Raw genomic sequence first — 19,950 nt, 5'->3', positions numbered from 1 at the left:
AGAAACCCAGTGCCTCCCAAACGCACGTGACTGGGAGGTCACCTTCCGCAGCCCAGGTTCCCTGGAATGTCATGGTGGGGCTGTGTCCTCCCCTCGTCCTTTTGTCGTTTTCCAGAAAACTTGGTTTTGGTGTTTTCAGTCTCCTGCCCCAAATAGCAGTAATGGTGCAGCAGCTTTTCATGCCGTAAGAAACGGCTCTGGTGCTTGGAGCAGGTGTCTGAGTGAGGGCGACGTGCAATGAGCGTCCAGGGATTTAAGGCCTCAGAGAGCGTCACGCCTTCCACGTAGCCCCCTCGAGCGTCTGACGGGTGTTCCCGCCACGCGGACACTGCCCAGGGCGCTGCGTGAGTGTGCCCAGTGCCGGTCGGCTCTGGGGGGCCCGTCTGCCCTGTGGGTGAGCAGGCAGTGCCAGCGCCGGACCCTGGCTGCTGGGGGCCGCCCCTGCCCCTCATGCCTGCGGGGGCCGCTGCAGCCCGCCGGCCCTGCCCGGCGCTCTGCCGACTGCCCATGGAGTGTCGCAGGGGGTCTGCCGCGTGCACCCGCTTTCATGGCGTCGCCTGCATTTGCACCGCGTTCTTCTCTCCCGTGGGCCGGGCAGGACGTCAGCTCACAGAGGCCGCGATGCCGGTCTCCAGCCCGGCTAGAGAGCAGCCCCTGGTGCCGGGGACCCGTTCGTGCACCTCCTGCCCAGAGAGAAGCGTGGTCCTGGGTCCCCTTAGTGCAGCCAGGGTCACAGTACCGCCTCTCCCTGAGGAGCTGATGAAAACCTGGCCTAGCCCTGGCCGGGTTCGATCCCCGGTCGGGGTGCGCACAGCAGGCAACAGATCGGCGTTTCTCTTTCCTATCCACGTCCCTCTCTCTTTCTCACATGCATGTCCGTCTGTCTGTCTCTCTCCATTTCCCCTCCTCCCCCGCTCCTTCCTCTCTAAAAATCAATAAACATACCCTCAGGTGAGGATTTAAAAACAAAACAAACTGGGCCTGATGTCTGCGAACAGAGCAGCCCCAAGGCGTGTCGCCGTGTGCCCCGGGCCGGGCCTGCTGGGCTGGAGGCGGGGTGCCAGTGTCCACAGGGAGGCTCAGAGACGGGACGGGGCGGGCGTGGGGTGGGCCCGTCTGCCGCCCGGCGTGGCCTCTGCCGAGTGCCCCCACGGTGCACAGCAGGGCCGCTGGACGGTCCGCTGAGGCCGCACGTGTTCCCGGGGGACGCCCTCGCCGTGGTCAGACAGCCCTGGCGCGGCGGGCGGGGGACATACGGAGGGCTGCGCAGAGGGAGGGGGCAGAACAGGGAGCGGTTCCCCCCCCTTGGGCTCCCCCTTCTAGTTCTTAAAAAATGTTCCTTTTGTTCGAAAGCTGTTATCCTTTCCAGGAAAGTACAGTTGTTAAGTAATAACCTTTCCTGCTTATTGATCCCAGACGGGTGCGGTCGCCACGCAGAGCTGGTTAGAGTTCTGTTGCAGGGTTTCTGGGAGCCCCTCACCCCGAGTTCCCCTTGGCTTTCAGCACTGGAGGCGCCCAGGGAGCCGGCAGGCCTCGTGGTTCCGGGGGCTGTGGACCCAAGTGGGAGTGAGGGGGCCCAGCTCCAGGATTCAGGCGGGGCCGGCCTCGGGGGGCGCTCAGGGCTTCAGGTGGGCCCCCCTGCTCCGCTCCATCTGTGAGGAAAGGCCCGCTGAGAGCTCTCCCCCGCCCAGCATGCCTCCTGCAGGCGCCTGCGTCCCTGAGCCCACGGGCGGGCCTTCCTGTAGTGTCCCCTCTGTGCCCCGCTGCGCCAGGATGGAGTGTGGCCCTGGCTGGGACCCCTGAAGGTCGTGTCAGGGAGCCGCCCGACCGTGGGCCCGTGCGGGTGGAGTTTTCCAGGGTCTCCGGGCTGATCATCTAATCACATGTTTACTGCGTGGGGGCACAAGGTCCCTCCCAATGGCCGGGATCTCAGGGGGGCCCTGGGGAAGCCCGGGGCTGTTCAGCAGAGCAGGTTGGTGACGCAGACGGGACTGCTGCATTAGGACCGTGTCCCAGTTTGTGATGGATGAGGTCTTCGAGGGACAGTGACACGTTTGGTGAAGTGCCCCTCCCGCCGTTTGTAGGTGTGAGGAGGACACGTGGGCCTCGGTCCGTTCTTGCCTGTCTGTGGGACCTCGGGCCAGCGTGGTCACCCGTGGACACTCAGAGGCGTGGTGCACGCAGTGTGGTGGTGTGTACTTCCCCCAGCGGCCATGCCCAGCATGGTCCTCTGAGCGGACCCCCCCCCCACCACAGTCTCCTTCTCTGCTGCCCTCCCCGCCCCCCCGTTTTCTGTGAACAGCTGAGGGGGCTGCCAGAGGAATCCCAGCAGCGAGCCTGGGGCCGCCCGCCCGCCCGGCCCCGGGGCCCGGAATCCTGGGGCCCCTCCACCTGTCGCGGCTTGGCTCACATTCCTGGCTCCGCTCAGCTCTGCGGCTGCGGGCGGGTGGGTTAGCCCCTGTGGACCTCAGTTTCCTCACCTGTTGGGCGGTAAGCACAGTGTCCGCACAGCGGCGCCGTGAAGTGCTCAGTGCGGGCCACCCGTGGGTGCTCCGTAGTTAGGAGCTGTTAGGGTTACTGTGGCAGTCCTAGTTGTTATTCTCTGGGCAGCGAGCCCCTGGGGCCCTGGGAGCAGGTTTGCCTCGGCTGAAAGCGTCCTTCCTGGTGGAGACGATCTTAGCTCGGACGCAGGCGTCGTGGTCACCTGTAAGGCGAAGTGGCGTTGCTTGTCTAGCTGCTGCGTGGAGCCTCGTGGCTCCAGGCCCGAGCCTGCCTCCTTGCCCAGGCAAAGCCGGGGGAGGCCAGGTGGGGTGGGCTCCCGCACCCTGCGACGGGGGAGCGGGTGCAGCTGTCTGAGGGCCTCTGCCGGCAGAGCCGTGGGCGGCGGGCGTTTCGGCTTCGCTCCTTCATCCAGAGGCCGTCCGCCTATTTGTTGGTGTTGCCAGCCCAGCCCCCGCCTCTCCCTCCTTGGGAGACGTTGTCAGGGACCCTGCTTTCTCCTTTCCCTGTTGCCTTTCTTCCGACGTCCCCTACGAGCCAGCCTGGCCCGGCACATGAGGCCAACGGCCTCTCCTCTCCAGTCCCCCTGCGTCCGGCCGCGTGTCCCCTTCCTCTTCCCCTTCCCCCCTGGTCAGCTTCTCCCCTGCCAGCAGAGGAGGGAGCCTGGGTGTCCCTTGGATGGTCAGGACCTTTTCCCTGGACTGCTGACCGGGTGCTGTGGCCAGTAGGTACTCGGACTGAGAGGTGCCGCTCTCCAGGCCGGCTGCCAGGCCGTGGCTGTCACGTGGGTGGTGCAGCCCAGTGCCCCCTTTTCTGTGTGGAGGTTGCAGTCTGAGCTCCTGGACCTCCCGCGGGACCTGCCTCTTCTGGGCAGACAGGCATCCGGCTTTCCTACTTCCTGTTGTTGCCTCTGACCGGAGTAATTTAAGCCTCCAGCAGGTGTGCTGCCTTGCCGCTGTGTGCCCGGCTTGGAACTAGGCCGCGGGGAGCAGGATGAGCACAGGCTGGCAGGGGCCCCGTCCGGGACCAGCCCCGGGACCAGCTCCGATTCCCCTGGGAACCAAGCTAGACATCAGGTCTGGAGGGTCACTGGGTCTGGAGGCTCCAGACACGGGTTTGCAGTGTGAGCCCTCCCTCCGGAGCAGACATGGAGCTCCAAGCTTAGACCCCGAGGTACCCACGTGGTTCTCGTGAGGGGCGCCCCGGGGAGGCTGGAGTCTGGCCTCAGGGGTTGCTGTGTGTTTTAGTGCTCAGCATACCCACGCCCCCATCCTGCAGACGGGGACACTGAGTCTGAGCTGGACCCGCCCGCTGGCATGCACGGTGGTTACCCTTCCTGCTCACTGTGGCAGGTGGGGCCTGGGGGCCCCCCTGAGATGATCCGGGGGGTCTGTTGACCTGCCCTCTCCAAAGTACCGGGGGGGGGGCAATGTGCGTCTCCTTCCTGAGTACTGAGGGGCTGTCCTGGACAGGACGATGATGTGTGGTCAGGTGGAGGGAGGCCACGGCCCTGAGGGGACCCAGGTAGTCTGTGGACCATGCCTCCTCCTGGGCGTGCGGGAGGGTCACCGCAGTGCTGGGGGGACGGGCTCACTGGCTGCTGCTCTGTGTTCCCCCCTTCTCTTCTGCAGAGATCATTTGCCCCGTTTGACAAAATGAATGAATTTTAAGTACGTGTTGTGGAAAGGACCTGGTCGCTGATCCCCTTGTGCCTCAGTCTCCTTGCCTGTAAAACGGGGTGACAGTAGTCCCACCTCCGCGAGGACTCAGTGATGTCAGGTGCGAGGAGCAGAAAGGGTGCTGCAGGCCCTGGCTGGGGAGCTCAGGGGGTTGGAGCACCGTCCTCACACGCCAAGGCTGCGGTCGGTCCCCGATCAGCGCTCATACCAGAAGCATCAACGACGCACAAACAAGTGGAACAACAAATCAATGTCTCTCTCTCTCTCTTAAGTCAAGAAACAAAACATTTTTTTTAAAAAAAGAAGGGGTGCTCCAGGTTGGAGACCAGGACGCCTCACCCGGGGCTTGTCCAGGTTTCTCTGCAGGGAACTCTGGTTCCCCACCGTGGACCTGTTTGCAGGGTGCCCCGCTCACCGGAAGAGCTCCCTAGGGCCCTGCAGGACCCGAATGACGGGCGTCTCCTCATACTTAGGATCCTCCAGACCCGATGCTGAGCTGGGGCCCCTGGGTAATCCGAGCTGGTCCCGGGCGCTGTGCTTTGCAGGCGGCCCCCAACACGCATGGATCCTCGGAACCGAGAGGCGTGGGGTCCTCGAAGGAGGGAGCGGGAGGCAGGAGGCTGCACGCACACCGCCCTGGGGACACGGGTTTCACCTGGCCACGTGGCGGACAGGCACGTCCTGAGGCGGGGGGGCCTCTGTCGGTTCCGGGCGGGCGCCCGCGGACCGCCGCGCCCAGGTAGCGGCTGTTTTCAGGAACAGGGGGTCGTTGGGCAGCAGAGCCTCCCGGTTTTCCCCGTAAAAAAGAGGTTTTGCAGCATGATGGTGAATCTGGCGCGTCTTCATTATTATGATTTTTGTGCGACACTTACAGAAAATAAAAGCTGGTACAAAGGTATGTTTGTTTCTGAAATGCGCTTCCTTTCCCAGATGTCCTTTTCTGCCAGTTCCAAATGCAGAGGGCTCGACTCTCCAGTTTCCTCTGCAGGCAGAACAATGCGGTCTCTGTCCGCACGCGGGGAAACGCCAGTGGGCCGGGGGCGGGCTTCTCCCACCGCGGAGGAAGCCTCCGGGCTCTGCCTGCCAGGGAGAGGGCCCGCTGCCTCGTGGGATTCGGTGGTCCCCTGGTCCGGGGCGGTCACCTGTAGGGTGGTGGCTCAGAGGTACCGCAGCCTGCACCTTTGTCCTGCATCCTTGGGGTGCCTGCTGCGTGGCATGCGGGGACCCTGGGACCTGGTACTGTATCTGTTACCTGCGTTTGGTCTGGTCCGTTTCCCCTTCTTTTTGTCCTTCCGGCCTCAGACACTGGTCCCTGCACAAAGAGCGGGTCTCCAGGACACGCCAGGTAGGATGAGTGTCCCCAGAGTCCAGCGGGGCCTCGGGCCCTCCTTGGCTGCTCCGTCTGTCACTGCTTTCTTGGGACCAAGTGTGTGTGTGCTCCTTGGGAGCGCTGTGAGCCACACGATGCGCACATAGGGACACACAGGTGTGCACACACACACAGGACTTCAGAAGTGCCAACCTGGTTGATTTCCAAGGACAGCTAACGGACCCGTAAGAGCTTCCACTCACGGCGGTTTTGTCACTGGTCTCCACTAAGGACTTACTCATGGAGTCCCCTTATTTGGGGAATGCATTGAGTGAAGTCCTTATTTTTTAATTCATTAGTCCTACCTTAGAACACTTGCGATACAAGCATCTAGACCTAATAAATAAAAATAGCGAATGTTTATGGCACATTTAGAGGACGAGGCAGTTTCTAAGAGATGTTCATTGATTGACTTGTTTACTCCTCCCGTCCGTGCTCGGGGCAGGGTGCCTCCCACCCTATTATGTGGAAATTGGCCAATGAGCCCCCAGTGCATTTCAGTGAGCCTGGTGCTGGGCTCACTGGACAAAGGTGGAACCCGAGGCCTGAGAGGGCCGTGCGGTCAGGACTGAACCCCTTTGTTGGCCCGCCTCCTGGAGGGACCTAATGGCTGTTTCCCCGGGGCCTCGGTTTTTGGGTGAAAGCTACTGACTGGCTTTCCGCAGGGATGTACCGGCAGAGTCAGCCCCGCCCCCGGCACCCCCTCCGCGGGGCCCCCAGTCACTGGATCCCGGGACGCCTCTCTTCGTCTGTGCTGTGGCCTCGGGCCACTTCCGGGAGCCCGGTGGGCTGGGAGCCATTGACCCGAAATGGTATGTAATCAGAATGCTATATTTTGTCGAAAATAAGAATGTTAGTAACAGGCTGGTTTCTGGCAAGGCAGACTGGGACTCTGAAATACATATTTTCCCCTGCTCTGCCCTAAACCTTCTAATTAGAGAAAACGCACATTGGCAGATATAAATCAAATGTCACAGTCCCTGAAAACTTGTCCTAGGTGTCCCTGAGCTGGTCACATCCCAGGGTTGCTAAATGAGGGCTTGCGGAGTGAGTGGGTGCTTGCACGCGTGCGCGTGTGCGCACGCGTGAGAGGGAGGGACGGAGGTGCCCTTCAGTGACCCCTGGCCGCCATTTTCTTCCCTTGCGGGCCCCCGGGCCTCTGCTTCCGCACCCCGCTCCTCCCTGTCAGCACCTGCCGGCCTGTGGGGTGAAATAGAGACACTTGCCCAATTAAAGCGCGCTTAGCAGAGGAAATGGCTTTCAGGGAGAAGCACCGTCCCTCACGGGAAAGCTCTGCTGAGCAGCGTTCCGGGACCAGGCCCCACATCCGCCACAGTGCAGGGACTGCGCTGGGAATAGGGGGTCTGACCCTGGCACGGGCTGCGTCCCCCCCTTGCCGGAGCTGGTCAGGTGGGGTCATTCTGGTCCTGCGCTGTGTGGGTGGACGGGCTGCTTCCTCACCCATGGGGACCACTGTCCTGCAGACCGTTGCATCATTTGTGTCTGGGGCGGTCGTTTGTACATGGTTTCCCAGGGACCAGACGGACAGGCCCCGTCCTCAAGGCAGACGGTCTGCCCGCTGCGTCCAGACGGCGGCCACGTGGTGTGGGGAGAGGAGGAGAGGAGGATGCTGAGGTGTGGCCCCAGGCAGCCCCAGCCTCTGGGGACATCAGTCCTGCTGGTGAAGAAGAGTGAAAGCCCTGGGGGACGGAGCTGGCAGTCACCAGCATTCCAGGATCCCGTGCCTTTATTAGGTGTCTGCTGACCGGCCCTGTTCAGTTTGACGTGTGCGTTTTGCGCTCCACTTTGCCTCCAGGCTGGTGTGTTTCCAAATGTGTCCTCTGGGTCAAAACTAGAAAATGTTTTGTCATTCGATACCTTGGGGAAACCCTGGGGTTTAGGAAGCTACCTGGGTCTCTGCACTGCAGGACTTCTCCGAGCCTTTAAAGTGGCAGTTACGCCCCAGGCTGTGTGCCCCCCTATCTGGGCGCCCTTTCCCGTTGAGAGGAGAGCGGATTACTGGGGTGTGAGCCGCGTTGTGCCCAGAGTGATGTGTGACCTCTGCAGCGCCGTTTTTACTATTCCTCTCGCTTTGGTGTGGCTTCCTCCCAGTTGCCACCTCTGGGAGGTCTTGTCCCCGCTCGCGGCTTTGTGTCCGAGTCTAAGGTCCCTGTAATCTCCCGGCCTCTCCTGTGAAGGGATTTGGTGAGGTTTGTCGGCTCTTACATCGCTGCTTTTGGGGTTGTTCCCCTCAGACAGGCTCAGAGTCTCAAGTCTGTCGGGCGGCGCGTGGTGTTGAGAGGTCCTGGAGGAAAAGCCCCGCTTCGGACGGGGGCCCGTTGCACCTGCCCATCACGTGCGCTGCGTGGCCTGTCAGAGCTTTGGAATCTCCATCTGCTAAAAAGTTAGATACGCCTGCTCCTCCTCGCAGGTTGTACGGATAAGTTAGGGCAGCCGTGGGGTGGCTAACGCACAGGCGCCCCGCGGCAGACACTAGTTTCCTCCTCTGCCCATCCCCCGAGGGTCTGCTGTCCCGTGTCAGCGCTGGGCTTGGGGCCAGGAGCTGGTGGCTGAGACTGGCAAGGCGTGGACCCGACCCCCTGATGGCCGTCCCATAGGCTGGGGGTGACCCTCTGCTGGATGGGAATTAAGCCCACATTGTCACTCCCGGGAGGGGCCCAGGTCACTTGAGCCAGGGTTGGGACCATCAGAGTGACTTCGGGGGCAGTGGGCTGCCTTGCCTGGCACTCGGGGGTCCCTCTGGCCCAGTCCTGTCCTTGGCACGCCGGACTTCCTCCTGCCTGTCCCGGCCCCGCACGCAGCCTGCTTCCCTGGGTGATGGGGGCCGGGAGGTGAAGTCCTGTTCCTTTGTGCTTGAAGGTATAGGAAACCAGCCACCTCCTTTTCTTTTCATCTTTTGCAACTAATTTCTTCTTTCCTGCTCCACCTCTCAAACCTGACCCCGGCCACTTCCTGCTCGCCTGCTTCCCTGACCTCTGCAATGTGGTCCCTGCTCTGGAAACCTGCCTGGGCCTCAGGGTTAATTGCACCTTCCGAAGGGGCCATGTGTGCCCACGTGAGTGTGTGAGTGCATGTGAGCATGTGTGTGTGTCAGGAATAGAGACCGGGATGGGGGGCTGGGGCAGCAGGACGGGGGTGACTGAGCCAGGAGGAAGAGCATGAGCCAGATCTGAGCTGCGTTTGGAGCCAGGCCTGGCGGTGGGTCCTGGGGCAGGTGTGGTTGGAGCAGAGTGGGTGGGGGGCGGGGGCACCAGGACCCCAGCAGACCCATGCGAGTGCGGGGAGCAGGGCCCCGATGCTGTGCTGGGCTGGGACTGGGAAGTTGGGGACGAGAGGGAGTGGCCTTTGTCCTGCAGCCAGCGACATTTACAGACCTCGGGAGGGCAGCCTGATGAATGTCCCCAGCTCACCGTGTTAGCTCAGGTTGAGAGTAGAATTTCCAGTGTTCTGGAAGGTTCCTCCGCGGCTTCCCAGCCTTCACCTGCCACCCCGCCCCAGGAGGTGCCCGTCTGCTTTTGTCTGTTCTGAGTGCCCCCACTCTTGTGGTTGTAACAAAAGCTCCTTAGAACCCCAGCAGCCTTGGTTCGGGAAGAGGCAGGAAGTGCCTGGGAGTGGGTTACAGTCCTGGGCACACACATCTGCCTCCAATGGAAGCAAAGTATGCTCTTTATTCGTTATTTTTATGTAAGTGTCTGCAGCTCACAGATCGGTTACTGGATCATTATCACGACAACACCTAACACGGAGGGCGGGGAGGGCCCTCCACCAGAGGCCCCTGGGCGGTGGCCCTGCTCTGCTTGGGACCGTGTGGGTGGCATGGGCTGTCCCTGCCCCAGGTGGCTGGCTGTGGGCCCTGCCTTCAGGGGAGGTGGGGTGAGCTGGGTAGGCTCATGGAGGCCCCAGGCTTTCACCTGGGCCAGGTGTAGGGACCATGGAGGGCTTTGTGAGGGTGGGAACGGCCGACAGTGTGGATGTGGGTGGGGGGTCAGGGTCTGCTGGGGACTTGCTGGGGTCCATGTACAGGAGTCTGGGGGGCTGAGGCCACATTGGGGAGGCCAGGAGGAGAATTTGGGGCTGTCCCCTGGCTTAGCGAGTCCTGAGGCACATGGCTGGGTCGGGGAGTTCTGGGGGTCCCTGATGGCTCAGCCGAGGTGGAGGCGGGGGCGTGGAGATGGTATCGAGGCTCCCACTTGGCTCGGCCCCTCCGACCTGCACGCTGGAGTGCCGAGCGCTCTATAAAAGGCAGGACATCTGTTCCGTTACAGGAAACCTAAGGTTTTATTATTGTCATAAACGTCAGGTCTGCCCTTCAGGATACGGGGACGACTGCACAGCTGTGCCCCCGGGTGGAGCCTGTGTGGGTCGGGTCAAAGCCCGAGGGAAACGTGGAATCCTGGCGCTGGGGTTGTGGTCGTCCTGGTGGCAGGAGGGCTCACACGGCTGCCCCCCCCTGCCCCCGTCCCCCCGCTGCCCTGCGGGAGAGCGGCAGGTGCCCACTGCCTCCGTGAGCTGGGGGACAGGAATGTCGGGAGCCCCTGGCTTCTAGGCACTGTTCACATGAAAGTGAGTGGGTGTGTAACAAGCCTTCCACCTCCATTAGCAAGGCCCAGGAGGAGCACAGGTATGATTTTCTGAGAATGTGGTCATGACATCTGCAGCCATTTTAAGACCTCTGAGCTTTGTTCCAGGCAGTCAAGTGCCTGGCCCTTGTATTGCACTTGAAGCGGAGGGACTGGACCTCTTGGAGAGCCGGGCGTCCACTTCCCATGCCTTTGGGGGGCCGCACAGATTTCTCCGCGGCCACTACTGTTTTAGCCAGATCAGTGCTTTTCACGCGTTTCCTCTCCGACGGGAAATAGAACTTTCCTGCCCGGCGACGGGAGGCCCCTGTCGCGCCTTAAACATCGTCCCCGCCCCAGCCCAAGTATCTTCTGAGGTTCCATATTTTATCATAAGATTCATGGGAATTTTCCCGTCTCTCTCTCCTTGATAGTCGTGCTAATTTTTTAAAAAAATGATGTTTTGAACTTTATTTAAAGTACCTGGAATTGTATCTAAGTAATAACGTGCAAGAGTGTGTGCAAAAAATAATGAACTTTTACAGAGAGACACTAAAGAAAATCTAAGTCCACGTTCATGTGTAGGACAATGTCACAGACATGTGCTTTCCCCCAAACTGATCTGTAGATTCCATCTGATTCCCAACAGTTGCTCCCCCCGCCCCCAGTGCAGAAATGTTGGTGTCTGGTGTTCAGGAGAGTGGGGTGGTGCAGGGGTGTCATGTGGGGGTGCCGGTGGTAGTGTGGTCAGGCGTGTCCGGCGTCTGAGAAGGTGGAAGTGGGGAGGGGGGGGGGCCAGCAGAGGCTGCAAGAGGGGTTGGATAAGGGAGATAAATGGTAATGGAAAAAATACAATAAAAAATAAACTATTGCCCGGGCTGGTGTGGCTCAGTGGATTGAGTGCCAGACTACGAACCAAAGGGTCACTGGTTCAATTCCCAGTCAGGGCATGTGCCTGGGTTGCGGGCTGGGTCCCCACTTGGGGGCGTGTGAGAAGCAACCGTATCTCTGACACAATGTATTTCTCCCTCTCTTCTCCCCCCCTTTCCCTCTCTCTAAAAATAAATAAATCTTAAAAAAAATACTAAAAACTATACGAGGGGCTGGGAGTTGGTTAGCTTGAGTACAAGTAAATGTATCGATAATCACAAAAGCCAGGTTTCCGGTTTGGAGAAGGTCCTGACCAGTGTAGAAAGGGGAAGGGTTAGCACCCCAAGAGGGTATTTAAAATCGAAAGGACTGCCGCCTGCCACGTGGGCACGCACGCAGAACCGGACTGGAGCTGCTGATGGCTGTGTCTGTGTAAGCGCGCGCCTGCGTACGTCCTCGGTCCCCGCTGTGGCGGTGTTTGTGTCCCACAAAGCTGCCGAGAACACCACCCTCGCGGGTGCTGACCCGCTGCTCCCGGCCAAGGCGTGGGGTCTGGTTCCTGAAAGCCTCTGGTCACAGCAGCGCCATCCCCTGGTCAGCACACAGCCTTGGTTTCTGTGTGTTTTCTGTTGAAAGCCACCGCATTTAATACACGCTGTGGATTCATTAGCGCTGACCCCACGGCCAGCCGCTCTGTAACGCAGCCTGGACGGAGCGCATCAGACACAGGGGGTCTCCGAGTGGCGCGTCACCCGCCTCGCAGCTACGAACGCGGGCAGCCCCTCAGCCCTGTGCCGGGGCCCTTGGCCACCAAATCACCTGCAAATGCGCAGAAGCGGGAGCCGCGGGGCACGATCCGGACTGCGAAGGGGACACTTGTTTATGGCGGGAGCAGAGCGTGGCCTGGTCCCACCTAAGCTGGGGACGCGCGCGGTGGGCGCGCGTAGGACAGTCACAGAGGCTCCGCTGGGGTGGATTTGGGGGTGTAAGTGACACATTGGGAATCAGGCGTGTTCTCAGTCGGGAGCCTGGGGGTGATGGGGACGGACCGCGGGCGTGTTTCCTGGTCTGGCACTGCGGAGGCCGAGAGGCAGGGACTCCTGGCGGCAGTGAGCACACCCAGGGCGGGTCATGGCGCCTGCAGGTCCCTCTCCACACCATGCAAACGCCCATTTAATGGACCAGGTAGAGATGCGTCTACACTGGCCCGATAAGTGAGTAACCGCCTGCTGTGGATGCGCTTGAATGGCCACCATTTAAAAACAAGATCCTGAATGAAGGCTGGATCTGTAGTTCTAAGTCATTCTTTTCAGTAGCTTATAGCATTCTCTAATATTACTGCGCCCCATTTTTATTTATGTTATTTTGAATTGCGTTAAATTACACATAATGTGAAATTTACCGGAGTCACCAGTGCCCAGCTCAGCAGCGTTAAGCACACCACCTCCCTCCGGCTTGTACCGTAAGTTAATCGACAATTGAAGCCGCGCTTTCACACAACGAGGCATCACTGTCTGTCTCTCCCCCTCCCCCAGCTAAGCTGTGATTTGCCAGTGCTTTTCTATATTGTAAAAATGTTAAATCAAATGCCATAAAACTGCAACGGTGGTTTTGTAGAACTTGGGAGCTGGTTGTAAAACGTGGAAGGGGGTGTAGCAGGCCCAGGGCGGCCTGAAGGAGTGATCAGGAGGGACCGGCCCTGCGGGCACTGGGCGGGTTACAGAGCCCTGGTACTTGGGCACGCGGCGTCGGCGCAGGGCCGGTCAGGTAGACAGGACAACCGCGGAGGGAAGACAGGAGTGGCCCCAGGCAGACCTGGCGGTGTGGCCCTGGGGATTGGGGCACGAGATCGTGTGCGGGGGCGTACCCAGTGTGAGGAACCCGGGCTAGAAGGCACCCAGAGCTGTTAGGTGTCAGGGAAGTTGTTTGTGAGCGCTGTGAGCGGAATTAATTAGCTCCAGTGTGTCGATGCATCTTGGTGTCAGGCCAGGGCATGCTCAGCATTTGCTAAGTCTTGTTCATCTTTCAAGGCTCCAGTCTCCCCTCTTCCAGGAAGCCTGCCAGGGCCACCCAGAGCTGGCTCTTCCTCCTCCCAGAAGACTGCCAGGTCCGTCAGACAGCTCGTTCTCCAGGCTCCCGGCACTGCCTGTCCACGTCACGCATCTGCCTTTTCTTGCTGAGGTGGCTTATGGCAGGCGTGCATGTGTGTGCACGTGTGTGTGTGCGCGATGCGTGTCCTGGCCAGCTAAATGGTTGGCTCCTTGAATGTGGCCCCACGCTGTCTCCCCTGTCTTGGCCTTCCCTGCAGGGCTGGCACAGGACAGAGGACCGTTCCTGCCTGATGAATCCGCAGTTTGCGTCCAGGCCCCAGCCTGCTCCAGTGAGCAATGTAACGCTTGGTGAATATCAATAAGGCATGTACTTAGAATGTGGCTGATTTTGGTGCAGTAGCAGGGGATTGGATTACCTTGAGTTGGGTTGTGTTTAGTGTAACCATGTGAACAGTATAAAATACAGGCTCTTGGAATGGAAGCCCAGGCATCTGTTATGAATTCTATATATAAAAACTGGCTACGCTTACGTGGATTATCATGGAATTGTTGGCACTGGGACTTTCAGACTCCTGATTCCAGTGTGGTGGGGACTGGGAGTTAGTCACGGGGCCTAGCACCTGAGGCAGAAGGGGGAGGCGTGGCCTTTCTCTGACACCCGTGTGCCGAGGGTCTTCGGAAGTCATGCCTGTCCCAGGTCCCCCACTCCCTGAACAGGGCGGTGCAGAGAACCCACAGGATTTTGTGGGGTGCCCTGAAGGTCGTGCTGAGCAGAGGTGTGTGAATCCAGGGTCACAGAAATGAATCTGTGCCTGTAAAACAGACTGGGAAGCCAGGACGAAGGGCGAGTGTCACAGGGAACTCAGTGCGCTCAGGGCCTGGGGGTGCTTTTAGTCATTCATTTTTTCTTTTATCTTCACCCGAGGACATACTTACTGAAATGTAGAATGGGGGAATGGAGAGAGAGAGGGCGAGAAACATCAACATGTGAGAGAAACGTCCATTGCTTGCCTCTTGTACACACCTTGACCTGGGACGGAACCGGTGACCTAGCCGTGTGCCCTGACCAGGAATCGAACCCTCAACCTTTCTGTGGATGGGATGATGCTCCAACCAACGGAGCCACACTGGCCAGGCCCAGGGGTGCTTTACAAAAATTAATTGAGGTGAAATTCGTGTAACATAAAATCAGCATTTTAAAGTGAATAACTCGGTGGCATTTAGTACACGCGCCTCTATCCAGTTGCAGAACGTCACCATCCCCCAGAATAAAACCCATCATGCCTCATTCCCCGCCCCCCAGCGCCTGGTGACCGCTGACCTACCGTCTGTCTGTAGGGATCGGCCTCCGTGGGACATTCCGTGTGCATGGACTCGCTATGACACGTGTCGGCTCCTTTGCAGAGCACGATGCTTTTAGGATCCACCTGTGTCGTGGCGTGGCGGCTCTTCCTTCCTTGTTGTGGCCGAGGAGTACTCCGTAGGGCACATTTTGTGTCGCCGTTCGTCCGTGATGGGCCTTCGGGCTGTTGGCACCTTCTGGCGACTGTGAATGACGCTGCTGTGAACGAGCAGGTCTCCCGGTTTGTCTCAGGCCCTGCTTTCAGCTCTTTCAGGGATGGACCACGGAGCGGACGGGCCAGGCCACGGGGTCGCTCTGTGCGCACCTTTGAGGCGTGTGGGGCTGCCTTTGCAGGGTGGCTCCGACTTCCTGCGAACACGGAAACTGAGGCTCAGAGTCGAGATCTCACCGCTGGAGGCCAGGCTGGGATTTGAACCCCGGCCTCTGGGTCTGTGTCGATGTGCTTTGTAGTTGAGCTGGCCCAGGGCCGCGTGAATGGAACATTTGGTTAATTATAGCTGCCGCCGCCGTCTGGCCGGGGTTTATGGGGTGCCGAAAATGTGCCGTGACTGGACGGAGCCGCCACAGCAATCGTCCTAGTGAAGCCTCGCCGGCTCCGACGGGGAGGTGCAGTAATGACCCCACGTCCCAGGTGGGATGTTGAGGTCCGAGGGGCCAGGGTCTGAGCCAGTCCTGCTCAGAGCCGGCCCTGGGCTCACCCTCGGACAGCCGGCCGGTCTGCCGGCCCTCGGGGTACACAGCCCTGACAGATACCCTCATCGCGACCTGGATGGAACCTGAGGGTCACACATAAGAAGATGTAGGTACCCAGAGACTCAACAAAGTCGCCTTTCCTTATCCAGTCTCCTTTGCGGACTTTGTCCCCCCCGGCCCTTTCTCAACCGCAACTCCAGGGCATAGCACAGTTTACAGCCACGTGGAGGGTGTGTGTGTGTGTGTGTTTAAGATTTTATTTATGTATTTTTTAGAGAGAGGGTTAGGGAGGGAGAAAGAGAGGGAAACATCGGTGTGTGGTTGCCTCTCATGCGCCCCCAGCTGGGGACCCGGCCCACAACGCAGGCCTGTGCCCTGACCGGGAATCGAACTGGTGACCCTTTGGTTCGCAGGCTGGGGTGTGTGTTTTGACGTAACATTTTCTTATTCCTTTAATGGACACAACTATCCACCGAGAACCGTCTAGTCTCCCTGATATTGTGGACATTTTGCTTGTTTTTTCTTATTACAAATTAGGCTGCAGCCAATCCTGTGACCGGGGCGTTTTCCTCCCGTTGGGTGTTCCTCGGGAACATGTCCTGCGAGGCTGGTCCCCAGGGAGAGCGTTGAGGCGTTTTTATGGTCCGTAGTGCCAGGTACCGCAGTGTTTTCGCAAAGGGCTGTCCCAGCACCTGCAGCCGCCAGGTGTCCTGTTTTGCATGGTGACCCCACGTGGGTCCTGGAGCTCGCGGTGCCTGGGCCAGCGGCTCAAGGTCTCCACCTGCCCGCCGTCCCCGCCTCTCCCTTCTCTCCTGGCCTTGTCCCCGCCCACTACCAGTCAAGAGATCACCCCTAGGTGAGTGACCTTGGGCAGGCGAAGGCACCTTTCCAAGAGCCACAGCCCCCTTCCCCGGACAACGTGCAGCTGCGCCCCCTGACCTGCGGGGGGCTGTGACAGGAGAGGGTCTTGGGCACATGGGCTCGTCCCTGGGGAAGGAGCCCACCGCGCCAGCGTCTGCCCGCCTCCCCAGTCACGCTGGCTCTTCCCTCTGCCGGGGACGCCTCCCTCACCCCCTTCAGGCCTTTGCCCAGTTGTCCCTTTCTCAGTGAGACCGCCGTAACCGTCTTCTGTGAAACGGCACTCCCAAGCCCTCTGCTTGCTGTGGTGCGTGTCCCAAGGACCTGGCATTGCCTGATCTGTTACGCTTCCTGCTTGTAGTCTGGGGCGTGGAGGTGGGTTCTTGGTCCGGCCGTGCGTGCTGGACAGAGGCTGTGTCGCGGCCCTCCTGGTCTCGGCCGGCCCCCTGCCTTTCCTGCCCGTTTCCTCCTCTTTCTCCGCTGCTCTGCGCTCCACCTCCCACTTGGCACCCCAGCTGTCCATCCTGCCCCAGCCTTTCTCCACCTGTGGGAGAGGAGGGCCATGTCCCCAGGATGGGCCGGGGCCCTTCCTTGGCACTGGGCCATGTGAGCCAGGGTGGCCCGGCCCCGGAGGAGGGGACTGGGAGCGAAGGTGCTGCGGTGCCCGCTGGAAGGGCGGGGAGCCACCCACGCAGAGGCCCCCCTCGCTGGGCGCTCCCCAGGTGACGGGAGGGTGAAGGGGCGCCTCTGGAAACTTAGGAAGTGAGTTTCTAACCGGCTCCTCCGGGAAAGAGCCTGCCTGCCAAGGCCCCGGCTGCCCTGGCCGCCCCGCCCCGGTCTCAGTTTGGGAAAGCACAGGAAATTGAAAAGCACCCCCAGCTGCGGCCTTTGAAGGGTGCACCTGAACTGCCCAGAGTGTAAACCGTGGGGAAAATGTGGTCTTTCCAGTTTGGGGAGAAAGAACACAGCAGAGCGAGGGTTTTGGGGTGCCTGGGGCATTTCCAAGAGCTCCTTGCCCCCCCCCCCCCCCGGCCTTGTTCCCTGTCCGCCTCTGGGACTCTGCTCTGCGAGGCGGTTTCCTGGGTGTCTGGCTGCAGCCGGGGCTGGCGACTTGCCCCCTGGGGCACTGCCTTCCGTCCCGTCCCCTGCTGGCTGGAAAGCATCCACCTGCTGAGGCTCACACCCGGGAGACCTGTGGCCCTGGGAGGCTGCTCCCCCTGCGGCCAGAGATGCTGACTTAGAGTCCCTCTCTCTGCCTGCTCTCATGGGGGTTCCCGGGGAGCTGGGCCACCCTGGTGGGGGCATCACGGGCTGGGCCTTGGGACAGCACCCTGTGTACATGCCTGCGTGTGTCTGTTCTGGGGAGAGGACCGGGTTCTCAGAGGGCTTTGTGACTTCAGAACCACAGTGTAGAATTTCAGCTCGGCATCCCAGGCACATCGCGTCATCCTGGCGTGATCCGGGGAGCTTGCTGCAGGGACGCTCGGGAGCCCAGGCCCGTGCAGCCTGCAGGTGGGATCGGGTCACCGGTGACCCCTGGGCCGGCCCCAGGAGCACCATGGTGAGGGTGAATGGGAGCGAGCTCTGGGAGGACCAGCCCCCCCGAGGGTACCGGGACGGGCCCTCTGGATCCCCCGCGCGACTTTCTTTGTGAAGGCCCCCCACCCCTTGCCTCCTGATCGTCCCACAGATACTTCCGGACCCTCCACGATCCTGGCCCAGTCCCCTCTGCCTCTGATCTCCGACACTGCCTGGCTCTGGGCCGGGCTTCCAGCTGTGGGCACCACTGCCGCCCCATGGCCTGGAGCTGCTGGTGGGGGTGGGGACGGGAGCTCTCCGGGCAGCCCCCCCTTTTCCTTCTCACCTCTCACAGGACAGAAATGATTCACTGTCTTGAAGTTGGGGTGCGGCAGGCAGGCTGTGGGGGTGAAATGCAGACGCCTCAGTGGGCACTTACAGAGCAGCAGTTGCGTGCCGGCTCGGGGCGGGGGTGGCGGCATTCTTCAATGGGCAGGTGGGCCGTCCTGGAGCTCAGGGCCCCCCGGGGCCCTCGACACTTTGGGGAAGATTCTTGTGAGCAGCTGGGAAAACAGGGAAGGTTTCATTTTTAATTTTTAAATTCCTTATTGAAGTGTGAATACTCAGAAAAGGGATGGATTTTCACAAATCGAATGCACCTGTGCGTCCGGCTCACAAGGAGTGTTCCGAGGTGCAGAGACCCCGCGGTGCCCGGGACTTGGCAGTGTGGCCTCCTCTCAAACCTTATCTGCCCCTTCTGTGAAATGGCTGTGATGTCTTCCATGGGACCAGGCGGGGTCCCTGCATGCCAGCTGCTGTCAGCCTGTGACAGCGAGTGTTCTTTGTTACCTGTTTGCACCTGCTTGGGGCAGCAGGGGTGAGATTTGGGGACAGATGTTCTTTGGTGGCCATCCTCCCCCCGTGAGAGGTCAGGATGTCCAACTGAGATGTAATTGTAACATCCCAATGTCTGATTTTTACCACTTCCCTTCCTGCCACAGAGAACTGTAGGGTTGACGTGGTGGTGACGGTGATGGTGATGGTGGGAGTGGCGGAGCCCCCCAGAGGGTCCTGCCGTCGGAACCTCACGTGTCCTCTCACCCTGCAGAGGAGGGACCGGAGTCTGAGCCGGGCGCTTGCCCTGGCAGCCGGACCTCACTCTGAATGGCGCCGGCGGAGGGGGGCATTCCCGAGTGGGGAACGGAGGCCACAGTCCCGGGAAGGGGTCCAAGGGTGGGCGGTGGTCCAGGATTGTGAGGGAACCCTGGGGCTATCTGGCCTGGGCTTCATAGCCACAGCTGTGCCCACGGGCCCCCTCCCCTGCATCAGCTGACGAAGGCGACGTGACTTCTGCGCAGCTCCTGGAAGGCGGGTGTGGCCGGGTTGTGGCATCCTGGTGGGACGTGCTGGGCACGGCAGGAAGAGTCAGTCACCTGGGCCAGGTGAACTAGCAGCGGCCCTCAGCGGTGATTTTAGTTAAAACGACACCGTTTGCTGCATCGAGGGGGCCTCTGAATGGCGAGCTTCTGGCTGCCCCAGTGCCTTCCTGGCAGCACCCCAGGGAGCGGCAGGGAGGGCAGAGGGCCTTGGGTGCGCATTGGGTGGGCGCCCGGGCCATGTGCCCCCGGCGCAGCCACCAGCCCTCACGGGCTGCCTCTCTGTCCCCACAGCCTCGCCGCTCCTGCTGTTTGCCAACCGCCGGGACGTGCGGCTGGTGGACGCCGGCGGAGTCAAGCTGGAGTCCACCGTGGTGGTCAGCGGCCTGGAGGACGCGGCCGCGGTGGACTTCCAGTTCTCCAAGGGAACCGTGTACTGGACGGACGTGAGCGAGGAGGCCATCAAGCAGACCTCCCTGAACCGGACGGGGGCCGCCGTGCAGAGCGTGGTCATCTCCGGACTGGTGTCGCCCGACGGCCTGGCCTGCGACTGGGTCGGCAAGAAGCTGTACTGGACGGACTCGGAGACCAACCGCATCGAGGTGGCCAACCTCAATGGCACGTGCCGTAAGGTCCTTTTCTGGCAGGACCTTGACCAGCCTCGGGCCATCGCCTTGGACCCCGCTCACGGGTAAACCCAGCTGCCTCTCCCCCCGGGTGGCGTCGGGGTTGGGGTGCGGTGGGGTCGTGGTTTCCCTCTTGAATTTATTTGAGCCCAAGTTGCTTTTTCAAAGAAAACCTGGCAATCTTAAAATGCGTTCACCTTTCTGAATTTGTTAAGAATCATTCCCTGTTGCTACTGCACAGTCATGTTTCCTTTTATTTTTTTAAAGATTGTATTTATTTGTTTTTAGAGAGAGGGGTAGGGAGGGAGAGAAACCTCAGTGTGTGAGAGAAACAGCGATCGGCTGCCTCTCACACACCCCTGACTGGGGACCTGGCCCACAACCCAGGCCTGTGCCCTGACCTGGAATAGAACCGGCGACCCTTTGGTTCACAGGCCGGTGCTCAGCCCACTGAGCCACACTCGCCAG

At 60.4% G+C, this 19,950-nt stretch overlaps 1 protein-coding gene across 2 annotated transcripts in view; it reads left to right on the top strand.

The window, feature by feature from the left end:
- LRP5 (LDL receptor related protein 5) overlaps positions 1-19,950 on the top strand; it is a 95,645-nt gene that overhangs the window by 9,368 nt on the left and 66,327 nt on the right. For both annotated transcript variants that reach the window (XM_090257505.1, XM_090257498.1), the window contains exon 2: positions 19,151-19,547. In XM_090257505.1, coding sequence (XP_090113631.1) covers positions 19,151-19,547 — 397 coding nt within the window. The remainder of the gene's footprint in view (positions 1-19,150; positions 19,548-19,950) is intronic.

This window comes from Furipterus horrens, unplaced genomic scaffold, assembly GCF_987537825.1.
Source record: "Furipterus horrens unplaced genomic scaffold, mFurHor1.1.pri manual_scaffold_2, whole genome shotgun sequence".
NCBI lineage: Eukaryota > Metazoa > Chordata > Mammalia > Chiroptera > Furipteridae > Furipterus > Furipterus horrens.
Note: the sequence above shows the minus strand (reverse complement) of the source record. Positions and strands in the feature narration are given on the sequence as shown.